Source organism: Heterodontus francisci, chromosome 26 (assembly GCF_036365525.1).
Source record: "Heterodontus francisci isolate sHetFra1 chromosome 26, sHetFra1.hap1, whole genome shotgun sequence".
Taxonomy (NCBI): domain Eukaryota; kingdom Metazoa; phylum Chordata; class Chondrichthyes; order Heterodontiformes; family Heterodontidae; genus Heterodontus; species Heterodontus francisci.
In genome coordinates this window covers 72,204,240-72,224,117 of record NC_090396.1, presented here as the reverse complement: position 1 = coordinate 72,224,117, position 19,878 = coordinate 72,204,240, and the positions used below count along the sequence as shown (strand labels likewise).

Below are 19,878 nucleotides of genomic sequence, written 5' to 3'. Positions count from 1 at the left end.
AGTCTGCAGCGCAGAAACAGGCCTTTCAACCTAACTGGTCGGTGCTGGTGTTCATGCTCCACAAAAGCCTTCTCCCACCCTACTTTATCTCACCCCATCAGGATAACCTTCTCCCTTGTGCGTTTATCTAATTTCCACTTAAATGCATCTTTGCTATTCATCTCAATCACTCCCTGTGACAGCGGGTTCCACATTCTCCCCATTCTCCGGTAAAGAGATTTCTCTTGAATTTCCTATTGGATTTATTAGCGACTATTTAAAAATTCATGCACGGGATGTGAGCATCGCTGGCAAAGCCAGCAAGACCCCGGTTTCAGAGAGGTTCTGATAGCACTCACTGTTTAAAGAGGCAGGGTGTCTCACCTAATGTTTTCAGAGGTAATTGGTTTGGAAAGAATTATAAAAGATGATTGCCAGGCAAATAAGTTAACATTTTTCCAATTATTATAGCCAGATATTAAATGGGCTAGATGTGACGAGAAGAGATTTTCTTCATTCAGACAATGGAGGTGAAAGTTCAGTGTCTGTCACCTGAAATCTGGATTCTGTTTGTTGCTGGGTACATAAGGTACTGGAGTAGGCCATTCGGCACCTCAAGCTTGCTCTGCCATTCAACACAGTCGTGGCTGATCCTCAACCTCAACTCCACTTTTCTGCTCACTCCCCATATTCCGTCATTCCCTTCGTGCCCAAATATCCGTCTTGAATATACTCAAATCACTGAGCATCCACAACTCTACGGGGTAAAGAATTCCAAAGATTCACAACCCTCTGAGTGAAGAAATTTCTCCTCATCTCAGTCCTAAATGGCCCGACCCTTTATCCTGAGACTGTGACCCTGGTCTAGACTCTCCAGCCAGGGGAAAACAGCCTCTCAGCATCTACCCCATCAAACCCTCTTAGAATTTTATATGTTTTAATGAAATTATCTCTCATTCTTCCAAACCTGAGAGAATATAGGCCCATTGTACTCCGTTAGAAAGGTAATGGGTGTGACATAGAGCTGAAATAGGAGAATAAATGAAACAATATTGTTTTTTATCCCCCTGAACAGCTAACGGAGACTGTGATAGAATTGGAACCAAAGGCCATTTGAGAAAATGGAGACTGTCCTACTTTGAAGACATGCAGGGATGCTCAACAAGGAGCTGCAGATTGTCACGCAAGTGATGAAGCCTCCAGTTCACTGGTAGACTGTGGGTCTGCAGAGGCATGGACTGATGCTCTGAGTGCAGTCACTATTTACACTAACAGTGGTCTGATCAGTAACACCTCAAATGGAGCTGTCAAGCTAATATTGGTGGGAACTTCACCACTTCATCGACAGAATGGCAAGATTCCCAATCATGTAACATTTCTCATAGGTGGAAAAATTGTCCTTCATTCCATCACCAATAATCCTACTTCTAAAAAGACAAGAAAACTAATTTAATTAATGTACTGGAAGCAGATCCCATAAACCTTCAGCTGCTCTTCAAAGAAATGCAGTTAACAAATCCCAAACCTCTTTAAAAAAAAAAACCCGTAACATTTCACAGCATGGTCTTTTAAGAGAGGGCGGGGAAGGAAAACAATGCGACAGAGGGAGAAAGTTGAGGTGGGGGGGGGTGAGAAAAGAGGATGTTATGGCCTAAAAAAATTTGAGAAATAACATTTTCAATTCACTTCTGTATTTCCAGTTGTCGCAACATCCCATTCTTGTGCTTTGTTCATTCTCTGAGATCAAATTAATCTCCATCTCCAGATTGGCTGAATCACTGATTTGACTCCAAACCCTCACCCCATACACTGACTCTCACTGGGGTACAGTTCCACACACACTGACTCTCACTGGGGTGCAGTTCCACACACACTGACTCTCACTGGGGTGCAGTTCCACACACACTGACTCTCACTGGGGTGCAGTTCCACACACACTGACTCTCACTGGGGTGCAGTTCCACACACACTGACTCTCACTGGGGTACTGTTCAGCCTAACATCTAACTGCTTAGAAGAAAGACTCACTTTTATATTGTGCCTTTCTGGACCTTAGAACATCCTAAAGCGAATGAAATACTTTTGAAGTGTACTTGCTGTTCTAATGTAGGGGATTATATACAGAAGAAATTGAAAAAACATTTTGGAACTCATTGGAGTATTTGTAACATTGAATATATGAATCGTCTTTTGTACCTCTTGTTCAGTTTCAGTGTTTTAATAGAATTGTTTCTTTCAGGACTCTGCTGCTAGTGGTTATTCACTGTGAGACACTGAGCCTTAAGATAGAGAGAGGCTACAGCCCAGTTCCAGTTCGTTGCTGGGTTAGTTGACCTCAGCCATGTAAATAATATTCTGCTTTTCTATTCTTCCAGCCAAAGTGGACAACCTCACATTTTCCCACATTATAAATTTGACAAACACGATTTCCCTTTCATAAAACCATGTTGACTCTGCCTGATTGCATTATGATTTTCTAGATGTCCTGTTACTACTTCCTTAATAATGGATTCCAGCATTTTCCCAATGTCAGATGTTAAGCTAACTGGCCTATAGTTTCCTGCTTTCTGTCACCCCTCACCCACCCCTTTCATGAATAGACATGTTACATTTGCAGTTTTCCACTCTGCTGGGACTTTTCCAGAATCGAGGAAATTTTGGAAGATTATAACCAATGCATCCACTATCTCTGTAGCCACTTCCTTGAAGACTCTAGGATACAGGCCATCAGGTCCAGGGGACTTGTCAACCTTTAGTCCCATTAGTTTTCCTGGTTTTTTTCCTCTGGTGATAGTGATTGTTTTAAGTTCCTCCCTCCTTTTTGCCTGTTGATTCTCTACTATTATTTGAACATAGAACAGTACAACACAGTACAGGCCCTTCGGCCCACGATGTTGTGCCGAACCTTTAACCTACTCTAAGATCAAACTAACTACCTACCCTTCATTCTACTATCATCCATGTACCTATCCAAGAGTCGCTTAAACGCCCCTAATGTATCTGCTTCTACTACCACCGCTGGCAGCGCATTCCACGCACCCACTACTCTCTGTGTAAAGAACCTACCTCTGACATCTCCCCGAAACCTTCCTCCAATCACCTTAAAATTATGCCCCCTGGTGATAGCCCTTTCCACCCTGGGAAAAAGTCTCTGACTATCCACTCTATCTATGCCTCTCATCATCTTGTACCCCTCTATCAAGTCACCTCTCATCCTTCTTCGCTCCAATGAGAAAAGCCCTAGCACCCTCAATCTTTCTTCGTAGGAAATGCCCTCCAGTCCAGGCAGCATCCTGGTAAATCTCCTCTGCACCCTCTCTAAAGCTGCCACATCCTTCCTATAATGAGGCGACCAGAACTGAACACAATATTCCAAGTGTGGTCGAACCAGGGCTTTATAGAGCTGCAGCATAACCTCGCGGCTCTTAAACTCAATCCTCCTGTTAATGAAAGCCAACACACCATAACACCACCAACTTCCCAGCTGACACCTCGCTCGCACTATCACTGCTTCAGAAAAAGCTGCTGCAACAAACGGTAAGTTTGGATGCTTTTAATGTTTTCTACTGCGAAGACATACGAAATACTTCAAGGTCTCTACCATTTCTTTGTTTCCCATTATTAATTTTCCAAACTCATCCTCAAAGGGGCCAATGTTTACCTTCGCTACTCTCTTCCTTTTTAGATATTTGTAGAAACCTTTACTCTGTTTTTATATTTCTTGATAGTTTACACTCATTCTAATTTCTCCCTTTTTTTTTAAAGTCATCTTCTGCTAGTTTCTAAATTTTCCCAATCTTCTGGCCTACCTACCCCTAATCTTTGCAGCATTGTACACCTTTCCTTTCAATTTGATACCATCCTTAACTTCCTTATTTAGCCACAGATGGGGCATCCTTCTCATCTTCCTTCTTTCTCAATGGAATAGATCTTTGTTGACAGTTATAAAATATCTTCTTAATTGTCTGCCTCTGCTCTATTGTCTTGCCTTTTAAATTATTTTCCCAGTTCACTTTAGCCAACTCTGTCTTCATTCCCTTGTAATTGCCTTTATTTAAGTTTAAGACACTAGTTTCAGACCCAGACCTCACCCTCAAACTAAATGTGAAATTCTGTCATGTTATGATCACTCTTGCCTGGAGGATCCTTTCCTACGAGGTCATTGATTAATCCTATCACATTACATATTACCAGGTCTAAAATAGCCTGCTCCCGAGTTGGTTCCAGAACATATTGTTCTAAGAAACTGCCCCTAATTCACTCTATGAACTCATCCTCGAGGCTACTTTTGCCAATTTGATTTGTCCAATCTATATGAAGATTAAAATCATCCAAGATTATGGCAGTACCTTTCCTATAAGCCCCTATTTTTTTGATTTATATTCTGTCTTACGGTGTAGCTACTGTTAGGGGAGCCTATAAACTGCTCCCACCAGTGACTTCTTTACTATTTCTTATCTCCACCTAAACTGATTCTACATCTTGATCTTCCGAGTGAATCTCATTTCTCGCTACTGTACTGATCTCATCCTTTATTAACAGAGCCAACCCACCTCCTTTTCTTTTCCTCCTATCCTTCTGAAATGTCAAATACCCTTGAATATTTAATTCCTAGCCTTGGTCCTTGCAACCACGTCTCTGTAATGGATATCATATCAGACCCATTTATTTCTATTTTTGCTGTCAATTTATCCATCTTGTGGCAAATGCTGTGTGCATTCAGATAAAGAACCTTTAATTCTCACTTTTTACCATTTTTCTCTACTGTGACCTTATTCGCTCGTACACTCCTATGGTTGTACGCTCTGTCCCTTCCTGTCACGTTCTGGTTATCATTACCCGTATCACTACCCTGCACTACTGCCTTGTCCTTTCTCCTTAACTTTCTAAATTTCGCCTCATGTGAACCCTCCCACTATTTATTTTAAAGCCCTCCCTACAGCCCTAGTTATACGACTCACCAGGACACTGGTCCCCGCGTGGTTCAGGTGAAGACCGTCCCAATGGTACAGCTCCCTTTTTCCCCTGTCCTGGTGCCAGTGCCCCATGAATCGAAACCCATTTCTCCCACACCAATCTTTGAGCCATGCTTTACCCACTGCCAATCTGCTCATGGCTCAGGTAGTAAACCAGAGATTATTACCTTTGTGGTTCTGCTTTTTAATTTAGCCCCTAGCTGTCCATACACCCTCAGCAGAACCTCTTTCCTAGTCCTACCTATGTCGTTGGTACCCACATGGACCACAACAACTGGATCCTTCCCCCACTGCAAGTTCCTCTCCAGCCCTGAGGAAATGTCCTTAACCCTGATAGCAAGTGGGCAATACAGCCTTTGGGGCTCATGCTCTCAGCTGCAGAAAACCACGTCTATCCCCCTAAGTATACTGCCCTCCACCACTACTACATTCCTTTTTACTCCCCCACTTGAATGGCTCCCTGCACCATTGTGCTGTGATCAGTTTGCTCACCCTCCCGGCAGTCTCTGCTCTTGCCCGCAGAAGTTGCAAGAACCTCGAACCTGTTGGACAAGTGCAAGGGCTGAGGCTCCTCCATTGCCACCTTCTGGATCCCCAGACCCACCTCACTCGTAGTCACAACCTCCTGTCCCTGAGAACAGACCAAATCTGAAGTACCTAACCTCGGCTGATAGTCGGGTACTTTTTAAATGGTGAAAAGCTGTAAACAGTGGAGGTCCAAAGATATTTGAGGGTCCAGGTACATGATCATTAAAATGTCATGAACAGCTACAGAAAATAATAGCAAGGCTAATGGAATGCTGGCCTTTATATCGCAAGGACTATAATACAAGGGGGTAGAAGTCATGCTTCAGCTTCACAAAGCCCTGATTAGACCACACCTGGAGTTGCTGTGTTCAGTTCTGGTCACCACACCTTAGGAAGGAGGGAATGCAGCATAGATTTGCCAGAAAATGAGACCTGGTCTCCGAGGGTTAGAGGAGAGATTACACAAATTGGGGTTGCATTCCTGGAATTTTGAAAACTATGGAGTGATTTGATTGAAATTTTTAAGATTTTAAGGGGAATTGATGGGACAGAGAGAAACTATTTCTGGTGATTGGAGAGTCTAGGACTAGGGGACATAGCCTAAACATTAGAGCCTGACCTTTCAGGAGTGAAATTAGGAAAGAGTTCTACACACAAAGGGTGGTAGAAGTTTAGATCTCTCTTCCACAAATGGCAGTTGAATGGTCGTCTACTGCTTCTACGTTCCTAAAAGGAGGAAAATATAGATTTCAGTTGTAGCACTCTTGCCTCTGAGTCAGAAGGTTGTGGGTTCAAATCCCATTCCACAGACGTAAGCAGATAATCTGCTCTGACCATCGGGTACCATACTGAGAGAGTGCTGCACTGTTGGAGGTGCCGCCTTTCGAATGAGATGCGAAGCCAGATCTGCTCTTTCAGGTGGATGTAAAATAATCCATGGCACGGTTTGAAGAGTGGGGGATGGTGGGAGTCCTCCCGGTGTCCTGGCCAATATTTATCCTTCAACCAACAACACTAAAACGGATTATCTTGTTATCACTTCACGATTTGAGGGATCTTGCTGTGCACAAATTGACTGCTGCATTTCCAACTGCAGTGACTACACTTCAAAAAGTACTTCACTGTCTGTAAAGCGTTTGGGAGGTCCTGAGGTTGTGAAAGGTGCTGTACAAATGCAAGTTATTTATTTAAATGGAATTGGTCGGAAGAATTGATGGCCGGTGCAGACAGGGTGGGCTGAAGGGCCTGTTTTTGTGCTGAAAAACACTATAACACTAAAAGTTCTGCTGATTATTTCTCTCTGTGTGACGATATCATGTGAATTGGAAATCTGGCTGGAGCAGTGGAAGGAAAGCACTCGACCATTTAGGAAACAATTGGATGCTGAAATTTATTTATGTTCCTGGACGGATGAACTAAAATGAACTGAACAGCTGGTGTAATTATTTTTTTAAATGAGTGTGTAGCTGCATTAAATAAAATTGGACAATAATCCTATAGAATTTCTGATTTTGATAACAACACGTGCCTCAGTAAAACATTTCAAATAGAAATTTGCTGAATTCCTGCTCTCATCTTTTGGGAGGGGGTGGGATATTGACTGCTGATAAATGGGACCAGACACCCTCCCTCAGCTCCCAAACTCCCCCCTCCCACCCAGCTCCCACACTCCCCCCTCCCACCCAGATCCCACACTCCCCCCTCCCACCCAGCTCCCACACTCCCCCCTCCCACCCAGCTCCCCCACTCCCCCCTCCCACCCAGCTCCCCCACTCCCCCCTCCCACCCAGCTCCCCCACTCTCCCCTCCCACCCAGCTCCCCCACTCCCCCCTCCCACCCAGCTCCCCCACTCTCCTCTCCCACCCAGCTCCCCCACTCTCCTCTCCCACCCAGCTCCCACACTCCCCCCTCCCACCGCTCCCAAACTCCCCCCTCCCACCCAGCTCCCACTCTCCCCCCTCCCACCCAGCTCCCCCACTCTCCCAGCTCCCCCCTCCCACCCAGCTCCCGCACTCTCCCCTCCCACCCAGCTCCCCCACTCTCCCCCCTCCCACCCAGCTCCCCCACTCTCCCCCCTCCCACCCAGCTCCCCCACTCTCCCAGCTCCCCCCTCCCACCCAGCTCCCGCACTCTCCCCTCCCACCCAGCTCCCCCACTCTCCCCACTCCCACCCAGCTCCCAAACTCTCCTCCTCCTCCTCCCCCCACCCCCCTTCAGCTCCTTCCCTGCCACCCTAACCCCGCCCTGCTCCCTTCGATGGTGTCATTTCCGGTCTTTGTCAGCTCTGCACATGCGTACTTTGCCCGGCCGCTCCTCGGGAACTACAATTCCCAGAGGGCGCTGCGGGTGCGCTTGCGTACTGGGAGGGAGCGCGTCTCCGGACTTGGCGGTGCAGCGCGGGGAGCGGGAACTGCTGGAGCCCGAAGCGGGCCTCAGCCCTCAGTGTCAGGCCGCAGGTGGGCAATGGACCAAACCCTGACAGCAAATGCTGTTAAAATGACAGGAGGGAAGCCCGGAACCGGGGAAACCCGCCCCCCGAGGGCAAGTAAGACCCGGGAAGGACTGCGAGTCTCCCATTGGCCAGCTGGGACCTGCTGATCTCCCATTGGCCAGCTGGGACCTGCTGATCTCCCATTGGCCAGCTGGGACCTTCTGGTCTCCCATTGGCCAACTGGGACCCGCTGGTCTCCCATTGGCCAACTGGGACCCGCTGGTCTCCTATTGGCCAGCTGTGATATGCTGGTCTCCCTTGGCCAGCTGGAACTTGCTGGTCTCTCATTTGACAGCTCGCACCTGCTGGTCTCCAATTGGCCAGCTGGAGCCTGCTGGTCTCCCATTGGTCTCTGTGACCTACTGGTTTCCCATTGGTTAGCTGGTGCCTGCTGTGGTCCCTTGGCCAGCTGGAACTGCTGCTCTGCCATTGGCCTGCTGGGACTGTTGTTCCCCCAGTGGCTAGCTGGGACAAGCTGGCTCCCCCATTGGTCTCTGGGAACTGCTGGTCTCCCGTTGGCCAGCTGGGACCTGCTGGTTCCCCACTGTCCAGCTGGGATTGCTCATCCCCCATTGGCTGCTGGGGCCTACTGGCCCCTCATTGGCCAGCTTAGCCCTATTTTACCTCCATTGGCCAGCTGGGACCTGCTGGTCTCCCATTGGTCAGCTGGGATTGCTGGTTCCCACCCGGTTATGAGTGACCCAGGTTGGTGTGAGTCTGGAGTTGCCTATCGGCGCAGATTGGGCAAGGACGGTATATTTCCTTTCCTAAAGGACATTAATAAACCAGATGAGTTTTTACAATAATTCGTCAGCTTCATGGTCACTTTTATTGAGAGCGGCTTTTTATTTCCTGATTTTTTTTACCTGAATTTAAATGGCAAACTGACCAGTGTTGGATTTTAATTTATGTTCTCTGGATTACGAGTCCTGCAATATAACCTATGCAGTACTTTCCCCCAAGTAAAGACTCTACAGTCCAAGTGGGAGGCATAAAGTACAGCACACATAGACTTCACGCTAAGGAACTAATCTGGACTAGTTTCCCTTCCTGCTAGGAAATTATAGGGCACAAAGGGTCTGGTGTATTTGGTATAATGTGTACTGGAGGCTGGAATCTGTTAAACACAGAATAGAATGTGTCACACGCAAGATAACAGATCCCTTAAAATCTACCTCTTTGACCAAGCGTTTGGTGACCTTTCCTAATATCTCCTTCAGTGGCTCAGTGAGAGTTTTGGACTGATTACACTCCTTTAAAGTGACTTAGGATATTTGACTATGTTACAGACACTATATAAATTGTTGTTATCGTGTGTCCCTGTTCTGACACCTGTTTCCCTGCGACCTCAACCTTGTCGAATTCCTATTCTCCCTCTGTCTTTTCTTCCCGCTCAAATCTACAAGATATTAAAATGCAAATTTGCTGTCACCTAAGCACTACATTTTCTTCCCCTTGTCTACTCTGCTACACTTTTCAGCCTTCCACAGTGCGTCTTCACCTTGGTTTCTTAATAAAACATTTCTTGCCCCACAGCATTAGATCCACGGAGTGGAGTCTGAGTGTGGTCTTCACGTAAAGCGGGATTAGAGTTTGGGGAAATGGAACCAGGATGCTCCGATTTAGTCCCATTATAAAGCCAACAGCTCCATTTTTGTATCATCTAGTAATTTCTAGGTTCCTATACTATTAAGAGATTAGTCAACATCCTGATTTATAATTTATACTTCAAGTTCATATATTATTTATAGTTGTTTAGAGTAGTTTCTCTACAATGCAGGCTGAGGAGCTTTGAGAGGCAAAACATGCTACAGCACCACCACTGGCAGAAAGGTGTAATTACAGTGTGACAAGTTTACATACGAATGTTCCATTATAAAGTCTTATGAAAAAGCTGATAGGAGATGCATACAGAAGTAAGATTTTTGATATTTATTTTATTTAGAGATACAGCACTGAAACAGGCCCTTCGGCCCACCAGGTATGTGCCGACCATCAACCACCCATTTATACTAATCCTACATTAATCCCATATTCCTACCACATCCCCACCTTCCCTCAATTCCCCTACCACCTACCTATACTAGGGGCAATTTATAATGGCCAATTTACCTATCAACCTGCAAGTCTTTGGCATGTGGGAGGAAACCGGAGCACCCGGCGAAAACCCACGCGGTCACAGGGAGAACTTGCAAACTCCGCACAGGCAGTACCCAGAATTGAACCCGGGTCGCTGGAGCTGTGAGGCTGCGGTGCTAACCACTGTGCCGCCCCAATTATATCGTGGATAGATATATAAAGAGACGTCGGATTTTTCTTGTATAATGGGAGGAGTGAAGGTACAGCCCAGATTCCCTTCTCCAACCTCTGCACACTCCTAGTGCTGGTTGTGATGGGGTATGTCACTGTATTGCTAGATGTTCCAATTTCTTTCTTTCGTAGGATCTTTGAATTGATTGGCTGGAGGAGGTGTCTTCCACAGTGATGCTTGCCAGGCTTCAACAAAGGTGAGTACTGAGATCACCCCACCATGAGTCTGGGTATTTTCATGAGAGATGATGCAAAGACCACGCTGGTAATTGGACAAAGCCAGTCTTTACACTGTGTCTTATGTTTTTTGTGAGGTTCAACAGTATGTTGCCTGTTTGTTTTAATTCATTCATGGGATGTGGGTGACTCCAGCAAGGCCAGTATTTATTGCCCATCTCCAATTGCCCTTGAGAAGGTGGTGGTGAGCCAACTTCTTGAGTACAACTCAGTGACTTACTTGGCCATTTAAGAGGGCAGTTAAGAGTCAACCACATTGTTGTGGATCTGGAATCACATGTAGGCCAGACCAGGTAAGGATGGCAGATTTCCTTCCCTGAAGGACATTAGTGAACCAGATGGGCTTTTACGACATTCTGGTAGTTTCACATAATTGATATTAGCTTTTCATGCTGGATTTATTGAATTAATTGAATTTAAATTTTCCCAGCTGCCGTGGTGGGATTTGAACTCATGTCTCTGGATCATTAGCCAAGGAGTTGCTCTGGATTCCTAGTCCAGTAAGATAACCACTATGCTGCTGTACCTATGCTGCCTGTGAAGGCCTTGGAATGTTTTACTATGTTAAAGGCGCTATATAAATGCAAGTTCTTGTAAAGACATCTAGTGGATAAGAGCTGATCCTTAAGCTGGTGAAACGTGTAAAACAAGAGACATTTACCTGTTATTGTTTCTCCATTATGCTGCTTATGAGTTTCCTTTCCATCCATGTTGTTCTGGCTCTCCTGGTTAGGCATTGACGTTTGGTGTGAGTTAGCTGCCTCTGCATTGTAAATATCGTCTCCTTAAAAGACTCTGCCATTTCCCTCTACATCTTTCACTTTGTATTGTTCTTCACATTTTACTTCTTTCACTGGAAGACTAACGTTTTGCAGCATTATAAGAGATGGTCTACGCTGGGATTTTCTGGAGAGGATGAGTGGGGGGAGGAACTAGTTAAAGGTCTTTAAGGTTTTCATGGATATAGGGAATTTGGATCGAGGAACTTTCAGCTGTGGAGTGCTAAGTTCCAGGAGTGAGGGACCTATTTTAAAGAAAAAGGAATTTAGGCAACTTTTGTTCAGTGAAAGTGGCAATAGAATTGTGGAAGTGGATACCAGCAAGGGGGGAACAGAAAACAACAGCAGGGTTTAAAAAAGGACTGGATAGATTCCTGTTGGGAGAGGAGGTGTTACAGGGCCATTAGTACAAGAGTCACAGTGAGGCACCCACTGGGAGATTGGAAAGGGAGACAAGATGGACAAATGGGTTCCTGCTCAAAACAGTACTTTGTTTCATATTGCTGTGTAATTTTCTCCCTACCTCTCCTGAAGATGCTCATTCAGTATCAGACGGGAATACACTGTTCCCTTTTATATATTACAGGAGCTGATGCTGAGAGATGCACACTGACCATACAGTACCAGACAGGACTGAATTGTACTCACTTACAAAGTATGTTGTTTGCCTACAGAGCAATGACTGCACCTCAAAAATAATTCATTAAATGTGAACGATTTCAGGAAGTCCTGGGGTTGTCCTAAAGTACAATAGCGAGTTCCCTTTATATACTGTTCTTGTACAGAAATGTGCAGTGAGCCACCCAGCATGTGGCAGGAGTGAGTCCCTCCCTGTGTGTGCTGTATGTGAAAGTCACATTGTTATTTTATCATCTGCAAAATCGGATTGATGTTAGCTGAAAGTTGCTTATTGTGTAGTACCCAAATGAGAGATTAGCCTGTCTTTACATGGACAGTCCTGTGTCTGGAAAAATATTAAATTAAGTAACTGGAGTCACGTGGAGTTCATGGAAAGGATTTGACAGATTATTGAATGTAAAGCAGTTTGAAACCTCAAGGTCTACTAAAGGTGGCACGGTCATGTTCTGGGCCAATATTTATCCCTCAATCAACATCACTAAAACAGATTATCTGATCATTTATCACTTTGCTGTTTGTGGGATCTTGCTGTGTGCAAATTGGCTGCCATGTTTCCTACATTACAACAGCGACTATTCCTCCAAAGTATTTAATTTGCTGTACGACACTTTGGGATGTGGGTCTGCAACCTTTAGCATCTCATTTGCAGCTCCCGACCTTTTCCAATTGGATCGTATTATCATGAGAAAAGCCGGGAGAAAAGTTGAGAGCTGTGTTTTTATTGTGGGGATAAAAGGTTAATCATAAGGCTGCACTTTACAGTTTCAAATGATTATTTTAATGAAAACCATCATTGTGTTCTAAATAAACCTATTCCAGTGGTATAGCTACACCATGATTATACATGATGCCTTTGCTCAGAGGAACAGGTTTTATCATTGTGATCATCATTGCTTCTAATGCAGCTGAGATGATAAATTCTCCTGAATGTGCCATTAGAAGCCATTTTTGTAATCACGAGAATCAATAGCCCAAAAAAACTCTTAATTCTACGCATCTTAAGTTAAAGTTTGTTTTAAAGATGACTTTACTGACACAATTATGGTAAAAAAAAACATTTATTACAAGATCTGTCATAAAAACACTCAGTTTTATATGTAAAATTTCTTAATACTTTTTTAAATTTAAAGTGGAAAAGCGCAGTTTTTCCATTAAATTAATATGGTTCACCATTTTAACCTTTTCTTTTCGATCATTCTTATTCGTAATTCATGCAAATTGATACATAAACCCTAAATTGGCACATACTGGAGATAGGAGGAAAAAATATGCAAAAAAGTTTAAAAAATAGTGAAAATTCAGTCAGGTCTATATTAATTTTTGTTTCAATTGCTACATAAATTGTTCATATGTAATTTATTTATTGTATATGCAAATTATGCATTCTACCAGAGACACTTAACAATTTGCTATATATTTGGTTTAGAAATGCTGAATTTTCGCCTTGCAGCTCCTAGTAGTTTTTATTTGAAACATTTTTGTTTTGTAAAGGCTCTTCAGGTGCAATAGCTTGCTGCCCCCTGCTTTGGAATGTGTTGAGGTTGTGAAAGGCACTGTCTCTATGCAGGTTATTTGTTTGACTTTCCCAGGCGGGTCCAGGGATGCCACAGCAGTGTAGAGATAGATCTGTCACTCTCTTCAATCACTGGCGACTGCAGCCCAGCCCTAAGCTGGGAGTGGAGGAGAGGCAAGAAGATTAGAGACTGCATCAAAGAGACGCCACTGATGCTGAACTTACTCGGCGGCTGTACTCGCGTCCCTCCCCATCTGCAGCTAAGTTTCTACCTCGTCCTTCCTCGCAGTAGCGGCGTGTAATCTCCTCCCCAGCCCTCAGGTTTACAATGCAGTAGCAGGGCGCTAAGGCACCGGCTCCCTGGAAGGCGATTTTCCCACCCCGTGTGGTGTCTGTCTCTCAGCGGTCTGTTCACCATGTCTTTACTGCCACAGTCAGAGGAAGCGGAGCCTGAGCGCTTTGATGGCTTGTCCCTTTTATACTGGTATGTGTCGGTGTCTGTATCACTGGGGTCTGTGTGTGTATTTCTGGGGTCTGTGTGTGTGTATTACTGGGGTCTGTGTGTGTGTGTGTATTACTGGGGTCTGTGTGTATCACTGGGGTCTGTGTGTGTGTGTATTTCTGGGGTCTGTGTGTGTATTTCTGGGGTCTGTGTGTGTATTTCTGGGGTGTGTGTGTGTATTTCTGGGGTCTGTGTGTGTGTGTGTGTATCACTGGGGTCTGTGTGTGTGTGTATCACTGGGGTCTGTGTGTGTGTGTATTTCTGGGGTCTGTGTGTGTGTGTATTTCTGGGGTCTGTGTGTGTGTGTATTTCTGGGGTCTGTGTGTGTGTATCACTGGGGTCTGTGTGTGTGTATTTCTGGGGTCTGTGTGTGTATCACTGGGGTCTGTGTGTGTGTGTGTGTATTTCTGGGGTCTGTGTGTGTGTGTGTATCACTGGGGTCTGTGTGTGTGTATTTCTGGGGTCTGTGTGTGTGTGTATTTCTGGGGTCTGTGTGTGTGTGTATTTCTGGGGTCTGTGTGTGTATTTCTGGGGTCTGTGTGTGTGTGTGTATCACTGGGGTCTGTGTATTTCTGGGGTCTGTGTGTGTGTGTATTACTGGGGTCTGTGTGTGTGTGTATTACTGGGGTCTGTGTGTGTGTATCACTGGGGTCTGTGTGTGTGTATCACTGGGGTCTGTGTGTGTATCACTGGGGTCTGTGTGTGTGTATTTCTGGGGTCTGTGTGTGTATCACTGGGGTCTGTGTGTGTGTGTGTGTGTATTTCTGGGGTCTGTGTGTGTGTGTGTATTTCTGGGGTCTGTGTGTGTGTGTGTGTATCACTGGGGTCTGTGTGTGTGTGTATTACTGGGGTCTGTGTGTGTGTGTATCACTTGTGTCTGTGTGTGTATTTCTGGTGTCTGTGTGTCTGTGTATGTGTGTGTGTATCACTGTGGTCTGTGTGTGTGTGTATCACTGTGGTCTGTGTGTGTGTGTATTTCTGGGGTGTGTGTGTCTATTTCTGGGGTGTGTGTGTGTATCTCTGGTGTCTGTGTGTGTATCACTGGGGTCTGTGTGTGTGTGTATTTCTGGGGTCTGTGTGTGTGTGTGTGTATCACTGGGGTCTGTGTGTGTATCACTGGGGTCTGTGTGTGTGTGTATTTCTGGGGTCTGTGTGTATCTCTGAGGTCTGTATATGTCTGTATTTGTGAGGTTTCTGTGTGTGCCTTTCTGTCTCTGAGGTCTGTTTGTGAGTCTGTGTATCTGTGTGTGTGTATCTCTGAGGTCTGTGTAACTTTGAGGTGTGTGTGTTCTGTGTATCTCAGATCTGTGTGTGTATTTGTGTGTCTCTGAGGTCTGTGTATCTGTGTGTGTGTGTCTATCTGTGAGGCCTGTGCGTGCATCTGTTTGTCTCTGTGGTCTGTGTTCATGTATCTGTGTGTGTGTGTCGGTCTGTCTGTGTGTCTCTGAGGTCTGTGTATGTGTCTGTCTCTATGTGCTAAGGATCGAGCAGACGGCTGTTTAACTGATCCCAGTGAATATTGAAGAGAAACACAGCTGAGGACTCAGTCACACACTAGGTCTGGTCAGCCCAGGCCAGCCAATTGAAATGGAAGCTAAAGCTCGAGCTTCCGCAAGGAAAAGAAAAGTTTAGAAACAATCGAGATAAAAATGTTCACCGTTCTGGGCAAAGAAAGTTGCAGCAACTGTTCTTTTCTTTTCACCCAGATTTCGAAGTTACTGGTTGACTGTTACAGAATTTCCCAACTGCATCTCTTGAATTGAGCTCTGAATGTTTTCAGTAAATATCCCCTGGATGAGTCACCATCAGTGGGAGTGCAGTGCGGGTGGGGTGAGTGTGGTGGGGAGATACCTGGGTTATTGAGCTGTTCCTGGACAAAATGTGAGGGACTGATGGGCTGTCCGCAGCTGGGTGCCCGGCCAGCCCCCTATCTCCCCCCCACCCCCTATCCCCCCCCCCCAACCCTCCCGCCAGCCCCCTGTCTACCCCCCCGCCAGCCCCCTGTCTAACCCCTCCTCTTCAAGCTACTTGATCAGTTTATGGGATTATAGAAAAACACACAGTTCTCCTAATGGGAATAGGCTGCTTTAGGGCAGCTGTGCTTTACTCGCAGCTGAATGTGTTACAAAATCTACAGGATTCAATAAGATGGGAGTTTGGAGAAAGACGCTGTCATGTGATCATTTAAAGTTAATCGGAAAATGACGGTAACACACTACCTGTAAACATTTGAAAAGAGGTTAATGTTTTGGATGGAGACTCCTGGTTAGAGCCAGAACCCATTTGCTGACGGACCTGTTGCTTATTTTCAACAATCGTACTCTTTTTATCTCCATAATCATCCGATGATTGCCACAGTCAGAACTTTTATTTCAAATAATTCAGATTCTCATCAATGTTCTCCAAATCCTGTTGCTAGTGTCTTTAAGTTTAGGAGTTTCTGGAAATCAGTGCAGCAACATTCCATTATTTAACAATGATACCGAGGTTTAAGGGGTTAAATTATGAGGGCAGATTGCATAGACTAAACTTGTATTCTTTGAGTTTAGACGGTTAAGGAGTTATCTGATTGAGGTGTTTAAGATGATTATGGAATTGAGAGGTTAGATAGAGAAACTGTTTCCTCTGTTGGGGGAGTGCAGAACAAGAGGGGACATAACGTGGATAAGTGTGAGGTTATCCATTTTGGTCAGAAGAATAGAAAGGCAAATTATTATCTAAATGGAGAGAACATTCAGAGTGCTTCAGTGCAGAGGGATCTGGGTGTCCTCGTGTATGAATCGCAGAAAACTAGTATGCTGGTGCAGCAGGTAATAAGGAAGGCAAATGGAATTTTGGCATTTGTTGCTAAAGGAACGGAGTATAAAAGTAGTGAAGTGTTGCTGCAACTGTACAAGCCATTAGTGAGACTGCACCTGGAGTATTGCGTACTGTTTTGGTCCCCTTACTTGAGGAGGGATGTAGTTGCATTGGAGGCAGTTCAGAGGAGGTTCACTGGATTGATTCCAGAGATGACGGGTGTGTCTTATGAAGAGAGATTGAGCAGTTTAGGCCTTTACTCTCGAGTTTAGAAAAATGAGAGGAGATCTAATTGAGGTATATAAGATGATTAAGGGGATTGACAAAGTAGATGTAGAGAGGATGTTTCCTCTGGTGGGGCAATCTAGAATGAGAGGTCTTAGTTTTAGGATAAGGGGTAGCAGATTTAAAACAGAGATGAGGAGAAATTAATTCTCTCAAAGGGTCGTGAGTCTGTGGAATTTACTACCCCAGAGTGCGGTGGATGCCGGGACATTGATTAAATTTAAGGAGGAGATAGACAGATTTTTAATTAGTAATGGGTTGAAAGATTATGGAGAACGGGGAGGAAAATGGAGTTGAGGCCAAGATGAGATCAGCCATGATTGTATTAAATGGCGGAGCAGGCACGAGGGGCTGAATTGCCTACTCCTGCTCCTAGTTCTGATATTCTTATGTTCTTAACCTTAAAAATACAGCTAGGCCACTCAGGAGGGAATTTAGAAAACACGTCTTCCACACGGCAGTGGAAATCTGGAACTCTCTTCCCCCAAAAGCCAGTGATGCTGATGACGTGTTTCAGGAGTTGGTTGAAGCCCTTCCCACCATCTTCAATTCCTGCCAGATTTGTGTGTCTGAGCTGATGGTGATGGCCTGCCTGGCTGTGTGATGTTGAGCAAGCTGGGATTCAGTGCTGTTCTCTCTCAGTTTTCCTTGCTCTCCAACCCAGGAAAGCAGGGGAATACTATTGGGCAGCCTTTACCTCCGTACAGCAAGTGAAAGGATATGATTTAAACAGGACTGTTGGCCCAATCGCATTTGCTCCTTTCCCTGGCCTCTGCTCAGCACGGAGCCAGAGTAGCGTGGCTGTGCAGTTTCCATAGAGCACCTTCACAGCCTATTCAGTGGATTGCAAATTCCCGAGGGTATCCCTTGAGAAAGTCACTATTGAGGATCTTCACACACGCAGTGTGAGCAAGACATGGACTTGCGGTTAAGCAATAGAGGTACAAACCCTGGGGTCATTTAAGAAAAGGCTGGTTTCTGTCACATCACAGGGAGACTAGGCATGTTCTGGATGGATGGCCTCCCCCATCTGCTGCTATCCTGTCACTTGGTGATTATGGCAACTAGTTAGTTGGTAACACTGTCAGGAAATGATGAAATTGACCGAACCTGCAGTTATACATTGTGCTGCAAGGGTTGGATCTGCTCAGTGCGCGGAGGGGAAGTGGGTGATCGCTTTCTGAACTTTGAACTTGCATTGAAGGGTCATTATTTCTGTGCAGTATTAGAGTAAATTGAACTTTTCAAGTCCCCCCAATCTGATGCAGGATCCCCCATCACTTGTGCCAGTTTCCAGCATTACAAGCCTCAGACTGATCCATTAACCTGTCTGTTGGCAGTGCCTGCAATGTCAGGAGCTGGTGTGATCTGTGAGAGGAGATTTGTACCAGTCTGGGTTCATTCCCTGTCATAATGGCACCTAAAGAACCATACGCTGGGTTTAGTGGCTGGATTCAGCAGAGGAAGGGAGGGGTGGGGATAGAAGATCAGCAGTCACATGCAGTGGGGTTGTTGTGGGAGGAGTTCTGACTGAGAGCTGCCTGTTTACCCTCCTAAAGGGAAGTCAGTGTACTTGGCCATATGCCAGTGGCCATCCAGAATAGCCAGGGCAGGGGTTGCAGTATAAGGCAAAAGGTGAAGGCAGCAAATTTTTATTTATTCTGGCAAGGCTGACATTTATTGCTCTTCCCTAGTTTTGCAGGTGGTGGTGGGTCATCTTCTTGAACCACCGCAGTCAGTGCCATGGAGGTGCTCTCAGTGCAGAGAGAGTTCCAGCAATGATGAAGGAATAGCTGATATCTGTCTAAGTCGGGTTGGTGTGTGGCCTGGAGGGGAATTTGCAGATGTTGGTGTTTCTATCATCTGCTGCCCTTGTTCTTCTTAGTGGTAAAGTCACAGGTTTGAAAGGTGCTGTCATAGAGTCAGAGAGTTATACAGCATAGAAACAGGCCCTTCGGCCCATTGTATCTGTGCTGGCCATCAAGCACCTAATGATTCTAATCCCATTTTCCAGCACTTGGCCTGTAGCCTTGTACGCTATGGTGTTTCAAGTGCTCATATAAATATTTCTTAAATGTTGTGAGGGTTCCTGCCTCTACCACCTCTTCAGGCAGTGTGTTCCAGATTCCAACCACCCTCTGGGTGAAAAATATTTTCCTCAAATCCCCTCTAAACCTCCTGCCCCTTACCTTAAATCTATGCCTGCTGGTTATTGACACCTCCGCTATGGGAAAAAGTTTCTTCCTATCTAACCTATCAATGCCCCTCATAATCTTGTACGCCTCAATCATGTCCCCCCTCAGCCTCCTCTGCTCCAAGGAAAACAACCCTTGGTCTCTCTTCATAGCTGAAATGCTCCAGCCCAGGCAATATCCTGGTGAATCTCCTCTGCACCCTCACCAGGTCAATCACATCCTTCCTATAGTATGGTCACCAGAACTGTACACAGTACAATGTCGAGGGAGACTTGGCAGGTTGCTGCAGTGCATCTTGTAGATGGTATACACTGCTACCACTGTGTGTCGGTGGTGGAGGGAGTGAATGTTTCAGGGGTGCTGATCAAGCAGTTGGTTTTTCCAGGATGGCGTTGAGCTTCTTATCACTGAAAGTTTTGTAACATTTTACGGATTATCTAATAGGTTTGTTTCAAAGCATTTGTAACTGATGGTGTGAATGTATTTTCTTTTAGGACTATTATGGGTCCCTATGGAATCAATCGAGCCGTTCATCGTGTTGTGTTCTCTGACTGTGAGAATGGTTTGGGTAAGTGCAAACTCTCTCTCTCTCGAGTACCTGATCCAGCCGAGGATTCCCAATAACTGCAGCACAGCTCATTATA

The 19,878-nt window shown here is 45.3% G+C and overlaps 2 protein-coding genes across 7 annotated transcripts in view; both read left to right on the top strand.

The window, feature by feature from the left end:
- The window catches only part of LOC137384467 (TOM1-like protein 1), a 79,021-nt gene extending 72,075 nt beyond the window's left edge, over positions 1-6,946 (top strand). The window contains exon 16 of the mRNA XM_068058584.1: positions 1,055-6,946. The gene's annotated coding sequence lies outside the window, so the exon portion shown is untranslated. The remainder of the gene's footprint in view (positions 1-1,054) is intronic.
- A 911-nt stretch (positions 6,947-7,857) lies between these two features.
- stxbp4 (syntaxin binding protein 4) overlaps positions 7,858-19,878 on the top strand; it is a 181,516-nt gene continuing 169,495 nt past the window's right edge. The window contains exons 1-5 of one of the 6 annotated variants that reach the window (XM_068058579.1): positions 7,869-7,940; positions 9,921-9,956; positions 10,418-10,482; positions 11,888-11,956; positions 19,729-19,802. In XM_068058579.1, coding sequence (XP_067914680.1) covers positions 11,904-11,956; positions 19,729-19,802 — 127 coding nt within the window. In that variant the 5' untranslated portion in view covers positions 7,869-7,940; positions 9,921-9,956; positions 10,418-10,482; positions 11,888-11,903. Of the gene's footprint in view, positions 7,941-9,920; positions 9,957-10,417; positions 10,483-11,887; positions 11,957-13,504; positions 13,938-19,728; positions 19,803-19,878 lie in introns of those variants that run through there. The other 5 variants (XM_068058578.1, XM_068058582.1, XM_068058580.1 and 2 more) reach the window with 5 other exon arrangements.